We start from the raw sequence: 23,258 nt of genomic DNA on the forward strand, positions 1-23,258 counted from the left end.
GGTAAACCCCATCTATATTTTTTTGTATAGATCTGATTCATTCAATCTTATTGCATATATTAAATCATTGCATGAGTATAATAAAATGCATTTATTCATTTTCATCTTTATGGATATTATTTCCCAATTTTTAGCTACTTACAAATAATGTTGCCATTAACATCCTTGTACATTTCTGATGTGTATACATTAGGAGTGGAATAACTGAGTCATGGGTATCCATATTTTCACCTTTAGTAAATAATGCCAAAATGTTTTCCAAAGTGATTGCATCAATTTACACTCCCATCAGCATATTTTTATCTGTATATGAGTTCTTTGCGACTTATATGTGTGGCAAATACCTCTCCCACTCTATGGCTTGATTTTAAAATTTTGTCATAGTATTTGTTAAAAACTTTTTATTATGGAATATTCCAACTATATTCAAAAGTAGATTAGAAAAATATAATGCAACCTCATGTACCCAACACTAAGCTATGATAATTTTCAATTCATGGTCAATCTGTTTCTATTCCTACCCACTCCTTTCCTGCCATATTATTTTGAAGCAAATTCCAGACAGCATGTAATTTCATCTGTTGATATTTTAGTATGTATCGGTAAAAGATAAGAATTTTTTAAACTTAATCACAATATCATTATGACACCTAAAATAATAACTCTTTCATATTAAATATCTATTCAGTGTTCAAGTTTTCATTTGTCCCAGAAATATCATGGCTTTTTACTTTACATTTGTTTGAATCCAATGACACACACACATTATCTTTGCTTGATATGTCTCTTAGGTCTCCTTTAATCCAAAGGTTTCCCATACACCACTTTTTAAAATATATTTTTTATTATGGTAAATATATATACATAACATAATATTTAACATTTTAACCGTTTTTAAGTGTACAGTTCAGTGACATTAAGTACATTCACATTGTTGTGCAACCATCACTACCATCCATGTCCAGAACTGTTGCATCATCCCAAACTGAAGCTCTGTACTCATTAAACAATAACTAACCACTCCTCCCTTCCCCCAGACCCTGGCAACCACTATTTTACTTTCTATCTCTATGAATTTGCCTATTCTATGTATATTATATAAGTGGAAACATACAATATTTGGTTTTTTGTTCCTGGCTTATTTCACTTAGCATAATGTCTTCAAGGTTCATCCATGCTGTAGCATGTGTCAGAATTTCATTCCTTTTTAAGACTGAATAATATCCCGTTGTATGCATATACCACAAGTGTTTATCCATTCATCTGTGGATGGATATTTCGTGTTCTGAAATCTACTTTGCTGATATTAATCTAACCACCCCTGCTTTCTTATGATTAGTCTTTTCATACTACTTCTTTTTCCATTCTTTTACTATTAACCCATCTGCGTCTTTATATTTAAAGAGTGTTTCTCATAGAAAGCACAAAGGGGTTAGCATTTTTATCCAATCTGTCAATCTCTCATTTTTACTTGGAGTGCTTAAACAATTAATATTTGATGTAATTATTAATATGATTTGGTTTAAGCCTAGTGTATCACTATTTGCTTTTATATTCCCATCTTTTCATTGTTGCATTTCACCCTCTGTCCCTGCTTTCAAAAAAACCAATTGACGATTTTTTACTGTTTATTTTATTCCCGCTTTTGGCTTATTAGCTATAACCTTTGGATTTATTTTTAGTGCTTGCTCTAGCGTTTACAATATGCATCATTAACTTATTACAGTTTATTGTCAAATAATACTATACTAATTCATGTAAGAACTGTACAATGGTATACTTCTATTTTCCACCTCATGCCCTGTCCTGTGTACCTTGTATCGATGTTATAAACACCATAATCCATTGTTATTATTTTTATTTTGCACAGTCTATTGTCTTTAAAATTGCTTAAATGCCAAAAAACTCCATGTATATACCCATGTATATGCCACTTTCTGTGCTTGTCTTTCTTTTGTGTAGATCCACATTTCCATCAGGTGTCATTTTTCTTCCATCTCAAGAACTTCCTTTAATATTTCTTATAGTACCAGTCTTATGGTGGCAAGTACATTGACCTTTTGTTTGTTGGGAAAAGCCTTTGTTCATCTTGATTTTTAAAGGATGTTTTCACTGAATATAGAATTCTCAGTTAACAATTTTTTCTTTCAGCCCTTTAAGGATGTCATTTCACTGTCTTCTTTCTTGTAAATTCTGATGCTATGTGGAATCATTCTTATATTTATATCTTTGTATATAACATATCCTTTTTCTGTGGCTGCTATTCAGATTTTCTCTTAATAATTGCTTTTCAGGATTTGATTATAATGTACTTTGATGTGGCATTCTTCTTTTAAAATGGAGATATAATTGACATATAACATTATATTAGTTTCAGGTGTACAATGTAATGATTTGATATATGTATACATTGCCAAATGATCACCACAATAAGTCTCGTCGACATCCGTCACCACACAGAGTTACAAATTTTTCCTTGTAATGAAAACTTTTAAGATCTACTCTCTTAGCACTTTCAAATACACAATACAGGATTATTAACTATTATCACTTTACATTACATTACATCCTCCATTACATCCCCATGACTTATGTATTTTATAACTGGAAGTTTATACCTTTGACTCCGTTCACTCATTTTGCTCACCCTCATCCCATGCCTCTGGAAACTGCCAATCTGTTCTCTGTATCTATGAGTTTATTTGTTTGTTTTTAATATTCCACATATAAGTGAGATCATGTGGTATTTGTCTTTCTCTGTCTGACTTATTTCACTTAGCACAATGCCCTCAAGGTCCATCCGTGTTGTCACAAATGGCAAGATTTCCTTCTTTTTATGGCTGAATAATATTCTGTTGTACATATATACCACATTTTCTCTATCCATTCATCCATCGATGGACACAGGTTGTTTCCATATCTTGGCTACTGTAAATAGTGCTACAATGAACATGGGAGTGATGTGGCATTCTTTTTGTCTATCCTGCTGAAGTTTCATTGTGTTTCTCGGGTCTGTGATTTTATAATATTCATCAAGTCTAGAAATATTTCGGTCATTCTATTTTTTGTCTCACACCCTTTCTTTTCTGTCTGGGAGTCGTATTACTAGTTATACTGCTTTAAATTGTTCCACAGGTCACTGAGGCTCTCTTCATTTATTTTTCTCTGTGATTCAGTTTCAATAGTTTCTATTGCTATGTGTTCACTGATATTTTTATAATAATTTTATTATTGTTATTGTTATTGAGATAAATAATATATATAATATATATATTTTTATTGTTTTGAGATCTTTCTTTTTTTTAATGTATGTGCTTGCAAATATAAATTTCACTTTAAACACTACTTTACATGAATCTCATAAGTTGCGGTATGTTGTGTGTTAATTTTCATTTGTGTCAAAGTATTTCCAGATCTCCTTGTGATTTCTTGTCACATTCACTATTTTAAACTATGTTGTTTAATTTCTACATATTTTCAATTTCCCAAATTTCTTTCTATTATTAATTTCTAATTTCACTCCATTGCGATCACAGAATATACTTTGTACAATGTCAATCTTTTGAAATTTATTGAGGCTTTTTAATTGCTTAGCATATGGCATATATAAAGTTAGGTCTAGTTGGTGGGTTCTATCTCATTTAACTTTTGTCTACTTCTATTATTGAAAGTAGTATATTGAAATTTCTGGCTATCGTTGTCTATTTATCGCTTCAATTTGGTCAGTTTTTGATTCATGTATTTTGAGGGTCTCTTTTCAGTGCATATATGTATATAATTGGTATATCTTCCTGGTGGATTTATTCCTTTATCATCATAAAAAAACTCTCTATATCTTTGGAAAATGTTTTGTTTTAAAGCCGGTTTTGTCTGATATCAGTTTAGCCACTCTAGTTTTCTTGTTGTTGCTATTTGCATGATTTATCTTTTTCCATCCTTTTACTTTTAACTTATTTGTACCTCTGAGTATAAAGTATGTTTCTTATAGACAACATATTTATGAATATTGTTTTTATATCCAGTCTTACAATCTCTATCTTAGATTGATTCACATTTAATGTTATTATTGATAAAAGTGGATTTACATCTGTCATATTTCTTTTTGTTTTATATACGTCTCAAGTCTTTTTGTTACTCTTTTCCTACTTTATTGCTTCCTTTTTTTCATTAAGTGTATATTTTTTAGTGTAACATTTTTATTCCTTTAATGTTTTTTACTATATATTTTTTAGTTATTTTCTTAGTAATTGCTGTAGGTCTTACCATACATAATTTATCTTATCAAGATCTTCTTCATGTTTATATTAACTTAATTCCAGCGAAATATAGATATGCTACTTCTATATAGCTCTATTCCTTCTTTTTTTTGCAATTATTGTTATACATATCACATCTAAGTATGTTAGAAAACCAAAAATACATAGTTATAATTATTACTTAACATAATTTTATGTCTATTATAGAAGCTGAGAAAAGAAAGGAAAACAAGTATGTGTCTGTAGAGTTTGCTATATTGACCTTCTTATTTCCCATTTCTGGTTGTCTTCATTTGTTCCTGTGGGTTCAAGTTACCACGTGGTGTCATTTTCTTAACCCAATACAAGTTTTCTCCCGCTTACCTCATCTGTACTGTTATTGTCAAATATATTACATTTCTATAGTTATAGGACCAACAATAAAATTATATAATATTGCTTTATACAGTCACTTTAAAAATCAGTTAAGAGAAGAAAGGGAAGGAAATGTGCTTTTAAACGGTCTTTTATAATTATATAATTACCTTTACTGGTACTCTTTGCTTCTTGTGTGGATTTGAATTGCTGCCTGGAGTCACTTGCTTTCAACTTAAAGAACTCTTTTTCATATTTCTTGTAAGATGTGTCTACTAACAATGGATTCTCTCAGGTCTTGTTCATCTGGGAATGTCTTCATTTCACCCTCATTATTTTTTACTGAGGTAAGTATTACATAACATAATTCACCATTCTAACCATTTTAAATTGTAGAATTCAGTGCCTTTTAGTACATTCACAGTGTTATGCAGGTATCAACACTATCTAGCTCCAGAATATTTTCATCATCCCTAAAGGAAACCCCAAGCCTTTAAGCATTCACTCTCCCATTCTGCCCTCTCCTAGTCCTTGGAAACCATTTGCTTTCTGTCTCTATGGGTTTGCTATTATGGATACTTAACATAAATGTGATCATACAATATGTGGCCTTTTGTGTCTGGCTTGTAACTCACTTATCGTTCTTTGCCCAGCCTCATGAAGTTTCACTTTATATATGTGTGGTTTAATATATAGCAACAGACTCAAAGGAAACTCTACGAAGATTCTTGGAGAATGTTTTTCTGCACTAATCTCTCATCTCTGGTACTCTCACCAACAAACTCCAGCCACCTCCACCTCTCAGAATTCCAATCTCTGTCTTGTCAACTCAGGACATCAAACTTGCTTCTCCTCCTGGTGCCACCATCCATAGGGTGCCTTTAGTCAAAATCCAAAGCAATTATAAGGCTCACCTTGATTGCTTCTCTTCTCTCAGGCATCTCATCAGGCATCACTCCTGTGCTGCCAATTGTCCAGAGTCTGAAAACAGTTGTAGTTGTTTGATATATTTGTCCAGTTATCTAGTTCTTCAAGGCAGGTGGATATGCCTGATCCCAGTTTGTCCATCATTTCTGTCACTTGGTTTATTTTAGCATATTCTGTACAATTCAAAGATGGCTTGCTTATAGAATCCCCTCACCTTGTGTGAAGCCATATTGGAAAAGGAACCAGTAAGTCAGCCTGGTGTCCACCTAACCCACAGGAAAACTCACCCATCTTTGTCATATCAAAGGTGAGAGTACACTATGTCTCTATCTTCATGCTGCCATGTCTTTTGGATCAACAGAATAAGTAGTGATCTAACTGGGAACTGTACACCAGTACCCGCTTCTTGCAGATATCTCTCTGTATGTGATTCTCTTAGGGCCTCCACCTCCACTTGGTTTAAAAGAGGCAAGAACTGCACTCTTCCTTTCATTCATGAGAAAGGGATAGAATTGACTTTCACCATGTTCCAACCCTGGAAGCAGAGTACTTTAAGTAAAATTCTGTCTCCATTATTCACTGTATGACTTTGGACAAGGTACTTAACCGCTGTACTCCTTAGTTTCCTAATAATGGTATTATGAGTATTAATACATTTAGTACATATAAAGTGCTTAGGAGAGTGCCTGATACATAAAAAGTATTATATAAGTGCTAGGTATTATTGGTGGTGGTGGTGGTGGTGGTGGTGGTGGTGTTATAATGAACAACATTGAACTCCCCACAAGGTCAATGGCTCCCACAATTCTTTACCTTTTACACTTACCTGACTCCTTATACTGACTTGGGGGAGGGAAGGCTGGGATGATTGTTTTAGGTAGTAGAGCTGGCTTAGATGCCTTTTGGTAAGCTCTTATGAAGGTATCTGGTCCCAATTGTTGGAGTTTCCTTTCTTGAAACGTAATGCCTCTTTGTCCTCACCTGTGAGTCCCATCAGCCAATACTAGGGAAACAAGCCAAATCTAACTCAATGTCTTACTTTGTTTACATTTGCATGTATTTTCATCCCAACTTTTACTTATAAATGGGGATGTATTCTGTGAAGTGTTTAGAAGATCAACTAAAGCTGTCCCTATCTAGTAGGATTGTTAGAGGACGAAGTAAAATAATGCGGGGCAGTGATATGATCATATCTGTTGTTCGAAATCATCGTTCCATTGGAAGGTGGCAAGATGTAAAGCAAAGAGACCAGTAAATGTTGTTGTAGTGGTCCAGGAGTTTATGGATACTTGCATTAGGGGAGTGGCAGTGGAGCCAGAATGGGACCTGGAAGGATTCCCAAGATCCTTAGGTAATCATTGAGACCTGTCATTTATTGGTTCACTTGGTATTTGTCAGTCATGTACTAAATGCTTTATATAAATTATATCATTTGATCCTGACAAGTCTATGAAGTACTTAGAACTATCAGCCTCATTTAATAGATGAGGCATAGGGAAGTTTTAATATTCAAGTTTTAGATCCCAAGTTATACCACAGGTAAGCAAATGCAATTAATTCAGACTCAGATCTGTTCAAAGCCATGTTTCATACTACAATGCCAAAATCAGCACCTGGATCCTTCCAGCCATTTGAAAGCTGTTAACTCTAACCATCTGCATGAAAAACTGTTCACACAGGATTCAGGAATTCCCCACCCCACCAACAAATTTTTTGCCTCTATCACAGCTAACCATTCTTTAATAGCTGTGAAAACAATGCTCCACTCTTTTTAAGACCTCTTCTCTTTCTTAAGTATCTTATGGAACTATTTACACTAAACTGGTTAGTGGCAACTTTGCATTCATAATGAACCACAGTCTTCCTAAAAAGAAGTTTTAAGAACACATCCCTCTTTCTGTTGCATATATTTCAAGCTAACAAAATCAGCAACAACAAATCCACTTAGATTAGTACCAAAATCGTTAGCAACAAAAAGTTTAGTGTGATAAGTGACTAAATGTGGCCAGTTTTCCGTCAGTGCTTCCAATTTCCCAGTGTGGCTGAATAAGGTCTAAGGAAACATAAATAGGATGGAGATGTCTGGGAGAAATGAAATACTATTTGATTCTGAATAAGAGTGTTGAGGAAAGGTGGGACACAGTATTGAAGGAAATAAAAGGGCATTGTACAAATTGGGATACTGAGATCAAACTAGTAAAATTTTATGACTGACTTTTGAGATCTGAAAATCTAAGGGCAAGGTGCTGTGGGATTATGGCCTCAGTAGCTCACCTAATGAAAGGGATTCACATGCCCAGGAGCACCTCAAAAGGATGGCCTCCAGCTGCCCTGTACATTTTAAACTTGCAAAAATGTGTCTGCTTGGAGAATCTATATTTATCTTATAACTCAACAGCAGAAACAGGTGGCTGGGTCTTTTCATCCTCCTATCTTAAATCTTTTTCCAAATGTACATACCGTTATCATATCTCTGATTATTAAACGAATATAGTAAGTTTATGGGAAAAAATGGAAACGAATAGGAAATTATCAGAACAAAGGTAAAAAACACAATTCCAGTCATTGCTTCCTTTCCTAATTTACCCCACTTCCTCCAATTTGGTATCGAGAATTGAACTGCAAGGGAAAAGGTGGCTATTAGTGACTGGAGAGAGGGTGGATGGAGGGAAGACTGCTACCTTTCTGTTATTGTAGCTTAGAAGAGGATGAGTAATCCTCTCTTTTAACGCAACCACTAAAAAAGTAACAATGGTTACTATGACTATGGGAAGATGTAGGCCTTCTCTGGTAATGAGAGAAAGGCAAATTCCAACCACAGGGAAAAAAGGCCACTTTTGACCTCTGAAATTAGCAATGACGAAAATGAGTGACAGGGCCTGGTGTGGTGGGAGGTGGGAGATTGGTAAGCCGTTCCACTTCTGCAGCACAGCTGGTGGGAGGGGAAAGTGGGGACCAGAGTTGGAGGATGACATAATCCTCACGTGACCAGGAGCTGACGTGAAGTCCTTATATTCCCGGGCTTCTTTCTCCTCTGGGTACCAGCTCCTTACTGCCCTGAAGCGTTCGTGTTTTTGGCCAAGAGAGGGAGGACGTAAATTCCTTAAATCTCAGCAGGTTTGTATGATGGAACCGCTGGGACCCCTGGGGTGGCTGTGGATGAATCTAGTGACTGGAATAGGTCCAGGTTTGCTTTCCCCAAACCCCTGCAAACTCCTCGGAGATAACTGTATTTTTGTAAAGGGGGAGGGGCTGGAGTAGGTGGAAGCCTCGTGAGAGACACCCAGAGATTGAGTGATAGTTTAGAAATAATCAGCTTCTCTCAAATTGGCAAGCTTTCCCTTTATCCTTCTCCTTCTCTTTCTCCAATTATGTTGGAGGAAATGAGGTGTGGGCTGGTGTGTGGAGAACGGTTGGAATCCTGGGGTGGAGACAGAAAAATTTACAGACGATTTGAAAATAGTTCGTCTCATTCAATGCATGCCTGCGAGGGATTGTGGGGGTGGTGGGGAGGAAGGGAACAGTGGGCCTTGCAAGGACTAGGCCTGAGGGTGAGGGGTGGGGGACAGAGATCCAGGAGGAAGAGATAGGGACGGGGGGCTGGAACCAGGAAGTAGAAAATTATGGGCGAAGACAATTACGAGGATCTCGGATTCAAGATAATATCGTGTGTCTTGTCTCCGGGGCTGGTCGATCAGCAGAGAACTCCCTTCTCCCCGCCCCCTCCTTTTCTGTCTGCAGGTCAGAGGGTCTGTGTTCACAGACATCTCGAGGCAAGAAAAAGAGGAGGAAACTATCCCGAATCGTCACAGGTTAGTGTGAAGGAGGCACTTAGACCCGCGTCTCTGAGGGTGGAAGTTGGGAAGGACGAGAGCTGGGTAAAATTTGCTTCCTCGCAGCTCAACTCCCGGTGTGCTCCCCTTCTCCTGCCCATCTGAGAGACCATTAGCCTCTGCTGGAGAAATGGGGGGTTGAAGAGGGAGGGGAAAGAAGCGTGGAGCAACTTGAACTTCTAAGGGCTGGACCTGTGTGGCAGGGGTGGGAGATTAGGCGAGCATCTTGCTTCAAAGAGAAACTAACAATCTTGAATCGAAAGAAACCAAGCAATCTTACTCTACATTTTCTCCCCGGACTTAAGCAGGAAACAACAACATCATGCAAAAACCCTGCAAAGAAAATGAAGGAAAGCCCAAGTGCAGCGTGCCAAAGAGAGAGGAAGAACACCCCTATGGAGAATTTGAACGCCAACAAACAGAAGGGAATTTTAGGCAAAGGCTGCTTCAGTCTCTCGAGGAATTTAAAGAGGACATAGACTATACGCATTTTAAGGATGCAGAAATGACAAGAGAGGGAGATGAGATGGAAAGGTGTTTGGAAGAGATAAGGGGTCTGAGAAAGAAATTTAGGGCTCTGCATTCTAACCATAGGCATTCTCGAGATCGTCCTTATCCCATTTAATGCATTTCTCCCGAATTCAACTATTTTCTTTTATTAATATTGCTACCATTGGTTTCTTTTCGTTTGCATTTTCTTGCTAAATATTTGCTACCATTTTACTCCAATCCTTCAATTTTCATTTGATCTACATATGATTCTTGTTACCAACATCTCATCTTTTGACTCAGTCTCACTCATTTAATAGGGATGTTTCATTCATTTGCATGGGAAGATGCTCATTGTATATTGTAAAGTGAAAACAATGCGTTGCAAAACAGTATATATATACACACACACACATAAACCTTATATATACATTTATATATGACATAATGTAAAAGAAAATGAATTATTATACACCCAAGGGTTAACAGTGAATCTCTGTGTGATCTGTATTTTATTCCTTTATTTATTGGCCTATTTGCATCTTCTCGTTTTTCAAAAAATGAATATATATGTGTGTATGTGTATGTATTACTTGTGTCACAAAGAAACTAAAATAAACAGGCACAATAAAAGAATTTGTCAATCACCTTTGAAGGGCAGTGAAACACTTAATAAACTCTTAATAATGAAACCATAAAAAAGAAATGTAAACCTTAAATTACCTCTGGGTCCCTTAGCCAGAGGAATAAAACGGCAATTATTACAGATACACTTGCTTAAGACTCGATCTTTTTGTGGGGAAAAGATTTGCTTGCCAGGGCTGCTGAGGGGAAGAACTGAGGTGACTCAGCTGCACTTGGTGGGCTCTTGTTCCTACTTGTGCATACAGAGCCCCAACCCGCTATAGAACATCAGTTATTCGAGGGAAGGCCCTGGCATGACTCAACCTGCTCAGGAATAAGTCCAATAGGCAGGGAGGTGGGGCCTTCCTTGTCAGTCCCCTGCTGTTGAGCCTCACCCTGTCTCTTCCCCTGGGTCCTGCCATGCCTGCTGGGGACTGCTGCCTCTTCTGCTGGGTCCTTTGCTCTCTGCTGGTCCCCACTGCTGCTGGCGCACTGGAGTTCTCGAGTGCCAAAATCCACTGAGTTTCCTGGAGTTCCCAGTGGGTTGAAGCCCCACTCTGTCTTCTAAAGCCTCTCTGCTTTGTTGTGACACTTAACACAGGCGGGGACTGTTCCAGGATTGCTTGGGCCTCAATGTTTTGCAGAGTTCTTAGCAAAACAGCCCCTTCCGTTTTCAATCCCAGGACCCCTCCTCTCCATAGGAGTCAGACATGATGAGTCCATGTTGGGAGTTGGACAGGGGTACAAGATTGAGTGAGAGATATGCTGTAGTCAGAGTTGCTGCTCTAAGTCTAAGGACTAAGGTTTTGTCTTCCTTCTCTTGTGAGATGATCTCTCCCTGAAGGCTCCTAGCAGGCCTGCCTTGGTTCAGAAGACTCTTGGGGACATGTGTAAGTTGTACAAAGTGATGCAGAAAATGGAATAAGGAAACAATCCTCTTCTTTCCATCTCTTCCTTTTCTGAAACATATGTAAAAATTCTTTGTAAGACTATTATATATATTACGTATGTAACATATATGTTACATATAGAAATATATACACAAATAGAAATATATGTATATATACTTTTAATGTATATATGTACATACATGTACTGTATATATATGTGTATATATATTTTTAGTCTTACAAAGGACATATATGTATATATACATATGTATATATACACTTAAGTATTATTTCTTAACTGGAATTTTTCATTTTGCATCTCAAAGTAAAGACTATGTCATATATTTCATTACACTTCTGTTATTAGTGTGTGCTGTGACTTACATATAGTGGGTACTTAATAAATATTTACTTCACTAGAATTCTAGTGTTCTCGGCCCAGGTTTACTTCTGATTGCATAAAATTGGCAATAATCTATTTCTCTAGAAACTATAACTTACATTTTTAAAAGGAACCCAACAAGAAAGGGATTAATCCCCAAATTCAGTCTATAAAATTATTATAACATTCTATAACTGATGTCTCTCAAAAAGTCAGCTCCTTACATTATAATCATCTGAAGTGCTTATTAAAACGCAAAATTCTAACACATATCTCCCCATACAAATACATACCTTTACAAACACACTAGTCAGAATCTCTATGCAATTGGCCCTGGCATCTCCATTTTGGGCTTTTCATGAAATCATGGTCTCCATTACTGCTTTATAAACCCTCACCATAGACCCTATTTCAGCTGAGCAGTGCAGAAGTAATCTCCTTATAGTCAAAGAACCAAATGGTTTATAATTCATAATTAAGGGATCCTGAAAGTCAAAATGGTGATTATCATAGCCTTAAAATTCAAGGTGTCCACCAAGTACATCTATGTGGAGAATAAACGTTATTCAGTCTTAGCAGGAGGCAAAAAGACAAATGAAAAATAAATAAAATAAAAACAACAAATTGTTATCCACCTATCAAATAAGCAAATGTTTGCTTAGAATATTCAATTTTGTTGAGGATGTAGGCATCTTCATACTCAATGAGAGAGCAAATGACTCCCTCATACTCAATGATAGAGTTTTAAAAAATCCATTTTTTTACTACTATTCACAATAAGTACCAAAAGCTGTATATTTTGCATACTTCATGACCTAAGAATTCTATTGCTTAGAATTTGTCTTAAGAAAATAATCATAGTGGTGAGCAAATGTTTATCTGTAATCATTTTTATTTAAGGATTTCACATATTTGTAAGGATTTTTTTAATCCAAGAATCAAGTACATGGGCTATCCAATAAGACAAAAATGAATATAGATTCCTACTTACCATATACACAAAAATATATCACAGGTGGATTAAAGACGAAAATGTGAAAAACAAAAATAAAATATTGCAGTGAAAATTAAGAAAAAAACCGTATAATCTTGTGATGTGATTATCTTCTTAAGCATGAAAGAAAATCCAGAAGTTATAAAGGAAAAAATATAAAATGTCCAAAGACAAGAGATAGCCTGAGAGAAAATATCTACAATATCATGACAGATAATGGGAAAATATCTCTAATACCCCAATAGCTTTTACAAATGGAAAAGAAAAAGATAAATCAGTAAAAATATATGTACATGCCATGTGACCCAGTACTTCCACGGCTTTGTATTACCATAGAGATATAGGTACACACATTCACAGAAAAGCATAGATGGATGTTTATTGTGGCATTTTTTATAAGAGCCAAAATATTGGAAATAGCCTAAATCCTCAAAAGGGAAAGGTCAAATAAACTGTGGTCTATCTATAACAAGAAAACTACACAGTAGTTTAAAAGAATGAGATTCTTATATTGAAGCATCTTCAGGAATATTAAGTGAAGACATTATATATCTTTGTTACTATTGTCACAAATAATGAATCACCTAGACCATCTTAATATACTGCTTTAACCAGATCTCCAATTTCAATCTTCTCCCCACGATTAAACATTTAGCATTTTTATGGATATCCATCTAGAAATTTATATATTTCTCTTTTGCATTTTAACTAAACATTATAATGTTACATTATGACTTTCAGGAGCCCTTAATTATGAATTACAAACTGTTAGGCTCTTTGGTTATACAGAGACTCTTTCTGCACAGCTCAGGTGAAATAGGGTTTATGCTTAGTGTGCATATTAACATAGCTTTATAATTGTTGTTTTATGCATTTGTCTTTTAAGTCATATAGAAAAAAAAGAAGAGTTATAAATCAAATATGCAAACTACTTGCTTTTATATTTACCTATGTAGCTACCTTTACTGTTGTTTATTTCTTCATATAATTTTGAGTTACTTGTCTTGTGTCTCTTTATTTCAGTTTGGAAGTCTTATAGGACTTTCCAGAGGTCAGTAAATAAAAATGCAAATAAATCTTCTTTCTATAGTATAAATATACCTTACGTTTTTCAAACCATTTCCCTGTTAATTAACATTCAAATTATCTCTATATTTTGCCCATTAAAAGCAATGCTGCTTGCAATTAACATGCTTGCGCACATATTCAAATTACTGGCGCTTTTATTTCTATAGAATGGATTCTAGAAAGTAAGATTGCTTAATCAAAAAGTACGTGTTCTCTTACATTTCCCAGCCTTACTTGCACATATGTTGGGGCCATCAAATGTAGCATAAGACACTTCTAAGGTTTAATAGCAATGCCGACTGAACTCTCCACTCTCCTTTCAGTAACATTGGAAACCATGTGTGCCATCTGGAACACATGACTGTGAGATGAATGTGGTCTGGATACCCAAATAATCAATGGAGCAGCGCCATGCAGAAGAGTCAATAACTCTCATTGAACTATGACATGAAGGAGTAATAAGCTGTTTTAAAGTCAGTGAGATAGCCTAGTTCATCTCAATATATTGCTTTAACCACTCAAATTTCAATCCCCTCTCCACAATTAAACACTTATCAGTTTGATGGATATTCATCTAGAAATTTATATATTTCTGTTTTGCATTTTAACTAAATATTATAATATTACGTCTACTATCCTACTGTTTTTACTTAACGATATTTCTGGAGATGCTTCAATATAAGAATCTCATTTTTTAAAGCTACTGTGTAGTTTTCTCGGTATAGATAGACCATAGTTTATTTGACTTTACCCTTTTGATGACTTAGGCTATTTCCAATATTTTGGCTCTTACAAACAATGTCACGATAAACATTAATTTATGCTTTCCTGTGCACATGTGTACCTATATTTCTATTGTAATACAAAGCAGTGGAAGTGCTGGGTCACATGGTGTGTACATACTTTTATTGGTTTGTTTACTTACCACAATGTATACCATAAACATATCCATCACCTCCCAAAGTCTTGATGAATACTGATGCAAAAATCCTCAACAAAATACTGGCCAACTAAGCCAGCAGCATATTAAAGGGATTTTACATCATGATGAATTGGGGTTTATCCACAAAATGCAAGGGTGATTCAACATATGAAAATCAATTAATGTAATACACATTACATCAATATAAGAAAGAAAAAAAACACACATTATCATCTCAATTGATGCAGAAAAAGAATTTGACAAACTCCAACACCCTTTCATGAAAAAAACATTCAACAAACTAGGAATATAAGAGGATCATCTCAACATGATAAACAGCATATATAAAAAAAACTCAATGCTAAATTACACTCAGTAGTGAAAGATTGAAAGCTTTCCATGTAAGATCAGGAACAAGACAAGGATGCCTGCTTTCACCAATATGGTATTGGGCATTCTAGCCAGAGAAATGAAGCAAGAAAAAAATTAATCAAATCCAAATTGGAAAGAAGAAGTAAAATTATCTTTATTTGCAGGTGGCATGGTCTTATATACAGAAAATCCAAAAGAATGTGCAAGAAGGCTACTAGAGCTAATAAATGAACTTGACAAAATTGCAGGATACAAGATAAGCCATCCAAAATCAGTTGTATCTCTATACATTAACAATGAGTGACCCAAAAATGAAATTAAGAAAACAATTGTATGTACAAAAGCATGAAGAAGAATAGAATACTTAGAAATAAATTTAACAAAAGCAGCTCAAGACTTGTACACTGAAAATTATAAAACTACTGAAAGTAATTAAATAAGGCATAAATAAATGGAAAGATACACCATGTTTATGGACTGGAAGACTTAATATTGTTAAGATGGCAATAATTCCCAAAGTAATCTACAGAGTCAATGCAATTCCTATCAAAATAAAAACAGTCTATTTTCGAGAAATGGAAAAGATGATAGTAAAATTCATATGGAATTGCAAGAAATCCCACATAGACAAAAAATCTTGAAAAAAAGAAGTAGGAAGACTCATATTTTCTTATTTCAAAACCCTACAAATTCTTAGTAATCAAAACAGTCTGGTACCAGCATAAGGATAGACATATAGATAAATGGAATACAACTCAGAGTCCAGAAATAAACCCATACATCTATGGTCAATTGATTTTTGTCAAGGGTGACAAGTCCATTCAATGGGAGAAAGAATAGGATCTTCAACAAATGGTGATGAGACAACTGGATATCCACAGGCACAAGAATGAAGTTAGACCTCTACCTCACATTATATCCAAAAATAAACTCAAAATGTATTAAAGAGGGCCAGCACCCGTGGCCTAGAGGTTAAGTTTGGTGCACTCCACTTTGGTGGCCTGGATTCAGTTCCAGGGCACGGACCTACACCACTCATCAGTGGCCATGCTGTGGCAGTGGCTCACATACAAAATAGGGGAAGATTGGCAGCGGATGTTAGCTCAGGGCAAATCTTCCTCAGCAAAAAAAGTGGAAGATTGTCAACAGATGTTAGCTCAGGGTGAAATTTTCTCAGCAAAAAAAAAATAAATGTATTAAAGACCTACACATAGGAGCTAAAACCATAAAACTTTTTGAAGAAAACATAGGAGTAACTCTTCATGACCTTGTATTTGGTAATGGATTTTTAAAAATGACACCAAAAACATAAACAACAACAAAAAAATAGATAAATTGGACTTCATCAAAATTAAAACTTTTGTGCATCAAAGGACACTATCAATAAAGTGAAAAGACAACCTACACGAGTGGGAGAAATATTTACAAATCATATATCTGATAAGGGTCTAGTATTCAGAATATATAAAGGACTCCTACAACTCAACAACAAAAAGACAAACAACCAATTAAAAAATTGGCAAAGGCAAGAAGTGGAAGCAACCGAAGTGTCCGTTGACAGATGATTGGATAAAGATGTGGTATATATATATATATACAATGGAATACTACTCAGCCATAAAAAAAGAGAAAATTGTCTCATTTGCAACAGCATGGATGGACCTGGAGGGTATTACGTTAAGTGAAATAAGCCAGACAGAGAAAGACAAATACTGTATGACTTCACTTATATGTGGAATATAAACTAACACATGGACAGAGAGAATAGTTTGGTGGTTACCAGGGGGAAGGGGGTTGGGGGGTGGGCACAAGGGGTGAAGGGACGCGTTTATGTGGTGCCTGAAAATAACAAGTGCTGGTGAGGACATGCAGAAACTGTAACCCTTGTGGATTGTGGGTAGGAATGTAAAATGGTAAAGCCCCTGTAGAAAACAGTTTGGCAATTCTTCAAAAAATTAAACATAGTATTACTATATGACCCCATAATTCCACTCCTAGGAATGAACCCCAAAGAATTTAAAATAGGTATTCAAGTAAACACTTGTACACAAATGTTCATAACAACATTATTTACAATAGCCCAAATGTCCATCAACTGATGAGTTGACAAACAAAATGTGGTATACCCATATAATGGAATATTATTCAATCCTAAAAAGGAATTAAGTATTGATACATGCTACAGCATGGATGAACCTTGAAAACATTATGCTAAGTGAAGGAAACCAAACACAAAATGTCACATACTGTATGATTACATTTATATGAAATGTCAAGAATACATAAATCCATAAAGACAAACAACAAATTAGTGATTGCCAGGGCTGGGACAGGGCAGTATGGAGAGTAACTGTTAAATGGGTACAGGGTATCCTCTGGGGGTAATGAAAATGTTTTGGAACTAGATAGAAAGGACAGTTGTGCAACATTGTTAAAATACTAAATGCCACTGAATTGTATACTTAAAATAGTTAATTTTATTTTACGTGAATTTCACCTCAATACAAAAATTATGTATTTGTGTAATTATTAGAAATATTTTCAAATTTTGCTCCTAAGAAATTTACTAATTTGCATTTACATCAGCAATGCACAAGAGTGTCTATTTTCCCTCACTCTCACCAGGACTGTGTTAAAATCCTTTTTGATCTCTAGTCTTTTCAGACTACCCCAGCTCACCAAGACTGCCTCTTTCTCTAAACTGTTTTTAACCTTAACCTTTTAGTCTATAATCATTTTCTAAATATGCTCACCTTAATAGGTTTTACCTACTTAGCCAGAACATCATTTCCAACGGGTCAGTTGTGTCCTCTTAAACCTAGCTGTGCTGGAAATATAGTGCTGTTCATCTGTGTTTGTACATTTAGACCCATGGACTTATACATATGTTGTAGATATTATTCTAATTTCACAGATTAAAAAAACTGAGATTCAAAGATTTTATGTTACACCTTTTAATGCTGGAGTGTGTCAAGGCTAGGATTCTAGCTCCTAATCTATTTATTGTTCCATGTGTCCTCCCTATAAATTGATGAGACCTGTTTATCAGCATCTACACATTTACATTTTGATGGTCATACTATGTCATGCATATATAGAAGTTCACTTAATGACATTACCTGATGAGGATGAGGATGGTGATGAAATCCTGTCCTTCAGCCTCAGAATTCTGGGTCTGGGAACCGCATGCATTGACTGGTGTCCAAGTCAGCATGTTATAGATTAACACGCAAATTTTTAAAATTATCCAGCTTTTCTCTGCTGAATTTGTAAGGCTACCTTTACCATATTCTAAAAGCCAAGTTGTTCTTAGATCTGTGTCAGCCTTCAAATGCTATTCATTAGCTGTTTTCACTATTCTTGGGGAGCCACATTTAAAAATTTATTTTTATGGGCCAGCACAGTGGTGCAAGTGGTTAAGTGCGCGCGCTCCGCTGTGGCGGCCTGGGGGTTCGCCAGTTCGGATCCCGGGCGCACACTGACCCACTGCTTGGCAAGCCATGCTGTGGCGGTGTCCCATGTAGAGTGGAGGAAGATGGGCACGGATGTTAGCCCAGGGCCCATCTTCCTTAGCAAAAAAAAAAAAAAAAAAAGAGGAGGATTGGCAGATGTTAGCACAGGGCTGATCTCCTCACACACAAAAAAATAAATAAAAAATAAAAATTTATTTTTAATTTATATGATAGTACAAGTTTGCTTTTATTATTTATTTTCATCAATTTCTTGGCTGTTTAGAGTATTTGTAATTCAGAGGAATTTTTGAACAGTGTTTTCAAGTTCCAAACCAGATTTCTTGTGACTTGAATTTGAATCAAAATGAATTTATATAAATGACTTTATGCATAATTGACATTTTTACAGTAGTTCTCCCATATAAGATCTTGAACTCCTACCTTCTAAATAACACAAGGTACACTTTTTGTCTATTCTCTCAACATTCCATTAGTAACAAGGCTGCAAGCTGCTTAAAGCTTATATGTAAATAAATAATTCAAAGTTCCTTTTTTATCCAGAAGGTGGTGGTTTCTGCCCCACTACATCATCCCCTTAAAAAAAAACCTTTCCATAAGTACCTATCTCAAAGGACTATGGGAGGAAGAAATAAGGTACTGAATAGAAGTGATTTTATAATATTTCATGTTTTGAAAAAATTAATCCATTAGATGGAAACAATATATGATGTAGGAAGGACTAGCAAGTAACCTTTCACAGTAGTCCAGGTGAGAGGTGACTGGGGGTCCCAAACCTGAACCAGGGCAGTAACGGGCAGTAGGGCTGGAAAAAAGTTTGTGTTAGTGCTGTTGAGTCTATTCTGATTCCTCTTTTTCCCCCCTTTTCTGGTAATGAGAGAATGGTAATCTCTAGTCACAAGGTGACACTTGTGGTCCCTTGAATTGGAGGATGGCTGAAAGGCCCAGTGAAGTAGGGTGGGGTGTAGGTGAGGGGGACAGTATGCTACATGTTCCAGATAAGAAGCATTTATTTTAAAAACCTGAAAACTGTTATTATGTATGTAGCCAATCAAACACACTTTGTACTTGGTACAAATTAGTGCAATGAAGGTAATGTTGTATTTCTACTGAAACAAATCATTTTCCTTAGGAAACATGTAATTTTTTTCCTACCTTGAATGTTGTCTTTCATAAAATAAAAAACCCTTTATTAAATTTTCCTTTTCTTTTTTTTTGGCAGGGAAGCATTTGCCCTGAGCTGACATCTGTTGCCAATCTTCCTCTTTTTTTTCTCCCCAAAGCCCCAGTGCATGGTTGTATATCCTAGCTGTAAGTCATTCTAGTTCTTCTATGTGAGCCACTGCCACAGCATGGCAACTGACAGACAGGTAGTGTGGTTCCACGACTGGGAAATGAACTTGGGCCACTGAAGTGGTGAGAGTGCCAAACTTTAACCACTAGGCCATCAGGGCTGGCTCATATTAAATTTTCTGATTATCAGAATAAGAGAAGCTACCATGTCTGACCGGGCAAGAGAAACAATAGAAAAAATAAACAAATGGGACTACATCAAACTAAAAAGCTTCTGCACAGCAAAGGAAACCATCAACAAAACGAAAAGACAACCTAACAATTGGGAGAAGATATTTGCAAACCATACATCTGATAAGGGCTTAATATCCAAAATATATAAAGAACTCATGCATCTCAACAACAAAAAAACTACCAACCCAATTAAAAAATGGGCAAAAGACCTGAACAGACACTTCTCCAAAGAAGATACACAGACGGCCAACAGACACATGAAAAGATGTTCAAAATCACTAACTATCAGGGAAATGCAAATGAAAACTACAATGAGATATCACCTCATGCCCATCAGAATGGCTATAATTAACAAGACAGGAAACAACATGTGTTGGAGAGGATGTGGAGAGAAGGGAACTCTCATACATTGCTGGTGGGAGTGCAAACTGGTGCAGCCACTATGGAAAACAGTATGGAGATTCCTCAAAAAATCAAGGATAGAACTACCATATGATCCAGCTATTCCACTGTTGGGTATTTATCCAAAGAACTTGAAAATACCAATTTGTAAAGGTACATGCACTCCTGTGTTCACTGCAGCGTTATTCACAATAGCCAAGACTTGGAAGCAACCTAAGTGCCCATCAAGGGACGAATGGATAAAAAAGATGTGGTATATATACACAATGGAATACTACCCAGCCATAAGAAACGATGAAATCCAGCCATTTGTGACAACGTGGATGGACATTGAGGGTATAATGCAAAGTGAAATAAGTCAGAGGGAGAAAGTCAAATACCATATGATTTCGTTCATTAAGTAGTAGATAATAACAACAATAAACAAACACATAGAGACAGCGATTGGATTGGTGGTTACCAGAGGGGAAGGGGGGAGGGAGGAGGGTGAAAGGGATAATTCGGTACATGTGTGTGTTGATGGGTTGTAATTAGTATTTTGGTGGGGAACATGATGTAATCTATGCAGAAATAGAAGTATAATGATGTACACCTGAAAAAAAAAAAGAATAAGAGAAGCTGATGGAGAAAAGGGGAGAGAAAGAAAAATTATTGAAAAATAAATATCCTTACTTAAATTATATTCATCCCATCTTGACACTCTGTTCTGTATTAATTTTATGCATGTCCAAAACATAGGCAAACAACTATCAGTAAATGTTGAGAACAGAAGTGGATTTATGAGGTCAATGCCTGGAGAGTAAAGGGAAAAAAAGAGAAAATTGTCAGAGAAGATGTGCCCGTGACTAGTAGCCCTGAGAAAAATTGCAGCCCCTCTCTAGTAAACAGAGAAAGGGAAATGAACGCCACAGGGAAAAGGAACCACTTTTGACCTCTCAGATTGGCAAAGACAAAAATGTGTGATGTGATGATAGGGGGAGAGTGAAATGAGAGGACAGAGACAGTATGAGGGGAAATTGCTGATTGATGTCCACTGGTGACAAGCCCTCCCATAATGAACAACTGAATTGTGTTGAAGTATTTCTAGTACCATAGTTTTTCAGGTATTAGCTCCCTATTGTCCTGACGACAAGAAAAAGAGTGGAAGGAGCAAACAAGTGCTGTGAAAGCCTGACAGCATAGTATGTCAAATATATTAATTATAATACTACACAGAAATATTACAGAGAAATAAATCAAAATATTAACTGTTATTTGAACATTGTACTCAGAGTATGAAAATAATAACTTATATTTATGAATTTGAAGACTCACAGTTTTTTCATATTTTAACATTTCTGAAATTGGAGTATATCTTACAATGGATGTTTACACTTATTTTTCCTGAAAAGAATACTGAAATTAAGTGATACATCTTGCAATTGAAGACATTTTTGGCTTGAGAAAATACAAAATATTTTTAAATGAATTAAATAGACATAACAATGATTAACATTTTTTGTAAGTGTGGTTAGGGATAAGTTGGTGAAGTCAAATTTTTGTTTTCAAAAATTCAAATTGGGGGGGGCCAGCCTGGTGGCGTAATGGTTAAGTTCATGTGCTCAGCTTTGGCGGCCCAGGGTTCACAGGTTTGGATCCCAGGCGTGGGCCTACACGCTGCTCATCAAGCCATGCTGTGGAGGCATCTCACATACAAAAAAATAGAGGAAAATTGGCACAGGTGTTAGCCCAGGGACAATCCTCCTCAAGCAACAAAAGGAAGATTGGCAATGGATGTTAGCTCAGGGCCAATCTTCCTCATCAAAAAAAAAAAAATTCAAATTGTGGAAATACAGACAATATCAGTTACTTGTAATGGGAGATGAAAAACTAGATTACAAATAAAGGTCAAAATTTTCTTTGAGTATTTTTCATATTTTTATGATATAACTGGGCTCATTTTGTAAATATTGTGATTTCTATTAGGATTGCATTGAATCTATACATCAATTTGAGGAGGTTGGTATCTTTTATCTATTTATGCATTTATGTATTCATTTATGTAGTCTTCATCAAGTTCTCTCATTAATATTTTGTAGTTTACTGTGTCTTGCATGTTTTTGTTAGGTTTAGTCTTGGGTATTTGATATTCTCTTATGCAATTGTAAATGGTATATTTTTAAATTTCTTTTGCTAATTGTTTGTTAATGATACATAGAAGTACAATTCAATATTGAATATTGACATTGTACCCAGCTACTTGCTAAATTTGCTTATTAATGCTTATAGTATATCTGTAAATTCTTTTGGATTTAGTTTATAACAATCATGTTGTCTACAAATAACAACTGCTTTATTTCTTCCTTTTCAATTTTTAAACTTTTTTTTCTTACCTTATTGTACAGGCTAAGACTTACAACACATTTTTTAATAGAAGTGATGAAAATGTCTGTCTCACCCACACTATCAAGGGATAAGCCCTCCATTTTCTACCATTAAAGTATCAAGGTTGTTGATGGTTTATTAATTATTATTATTTAAGATTGTCTTTGTCATATTAAGGAAATTTCCTACTGTTTTTAATTGATTAGGAGTTTTTTTATTGTAAATGAGTCTAGAATTTCATAAACTACCTTTTCTGCATCTATTGAGATAAGCAGATGAATTTTTATCATTATTTTGTTAAGGAGGGAAATTACATTGAATGGTTTTTAAACATTAAAACAACCTTTTATATATATACATATAAATGTTTTATATATATAACAT

At 35.5% G+C, this 23,258-nt stretch overlaps 1 protein-coding gene across 2 annotated transcripts; it reads left to right on the forward strand.

The window, feature by feature from the left end:
- The first annotated feature begins 8,587 nt into the window (after window positions 1-8,587).
- Window positions 8,588-10,636, forward strand: TCEAL7 (transcription elongation factor A like 7). 2 transcript variants are annotated; one of them, XM_058536409.1, is made up of 3 exons: window positions 8,588-8,654; window positions 9,279-9,349; window positions 9,676-10,636. In XM_058536409.1, exon 3 carries the CDS (start codon window positions 9,693-9,695, stop codon window positions 9,993-9,995), a length of 303 nt encoding a protein of 100 aa, XP_058392392.1. In that variant the 5' UTR covers window positions 8,588-8,654; window positions 9,279-9,349; window positions 9,676-9,692; the 3' UTR covers window positions 9,996-10,636. The 2 variants fall into 2 exon arrangements, with proteins under 2 accessions (XP_058392392.1, XP_058392390.1); XM_058536407.1 differs by having other exon boundaries at window positions 9,679-10,636.
- The last annotated feature ends 12,622 nt before the right edge of the window (window positions 10,637-23,258 follow it).

Source organism: Diceros bicornis, chromosome X, assembly GCF_020826845.1.
Source record: "Diceros bicornis minor isolate mBicDic1 chromosome X, mDicBic1.mat.cur, whole genome shotgun sequence".
Classification (NCBI taxonomy): Eukaryota; Metazoa; Chordata; class Mammalia; order Perissodactyla; family Rhinocerotidae; genus Diceros; species Diceros bicornis.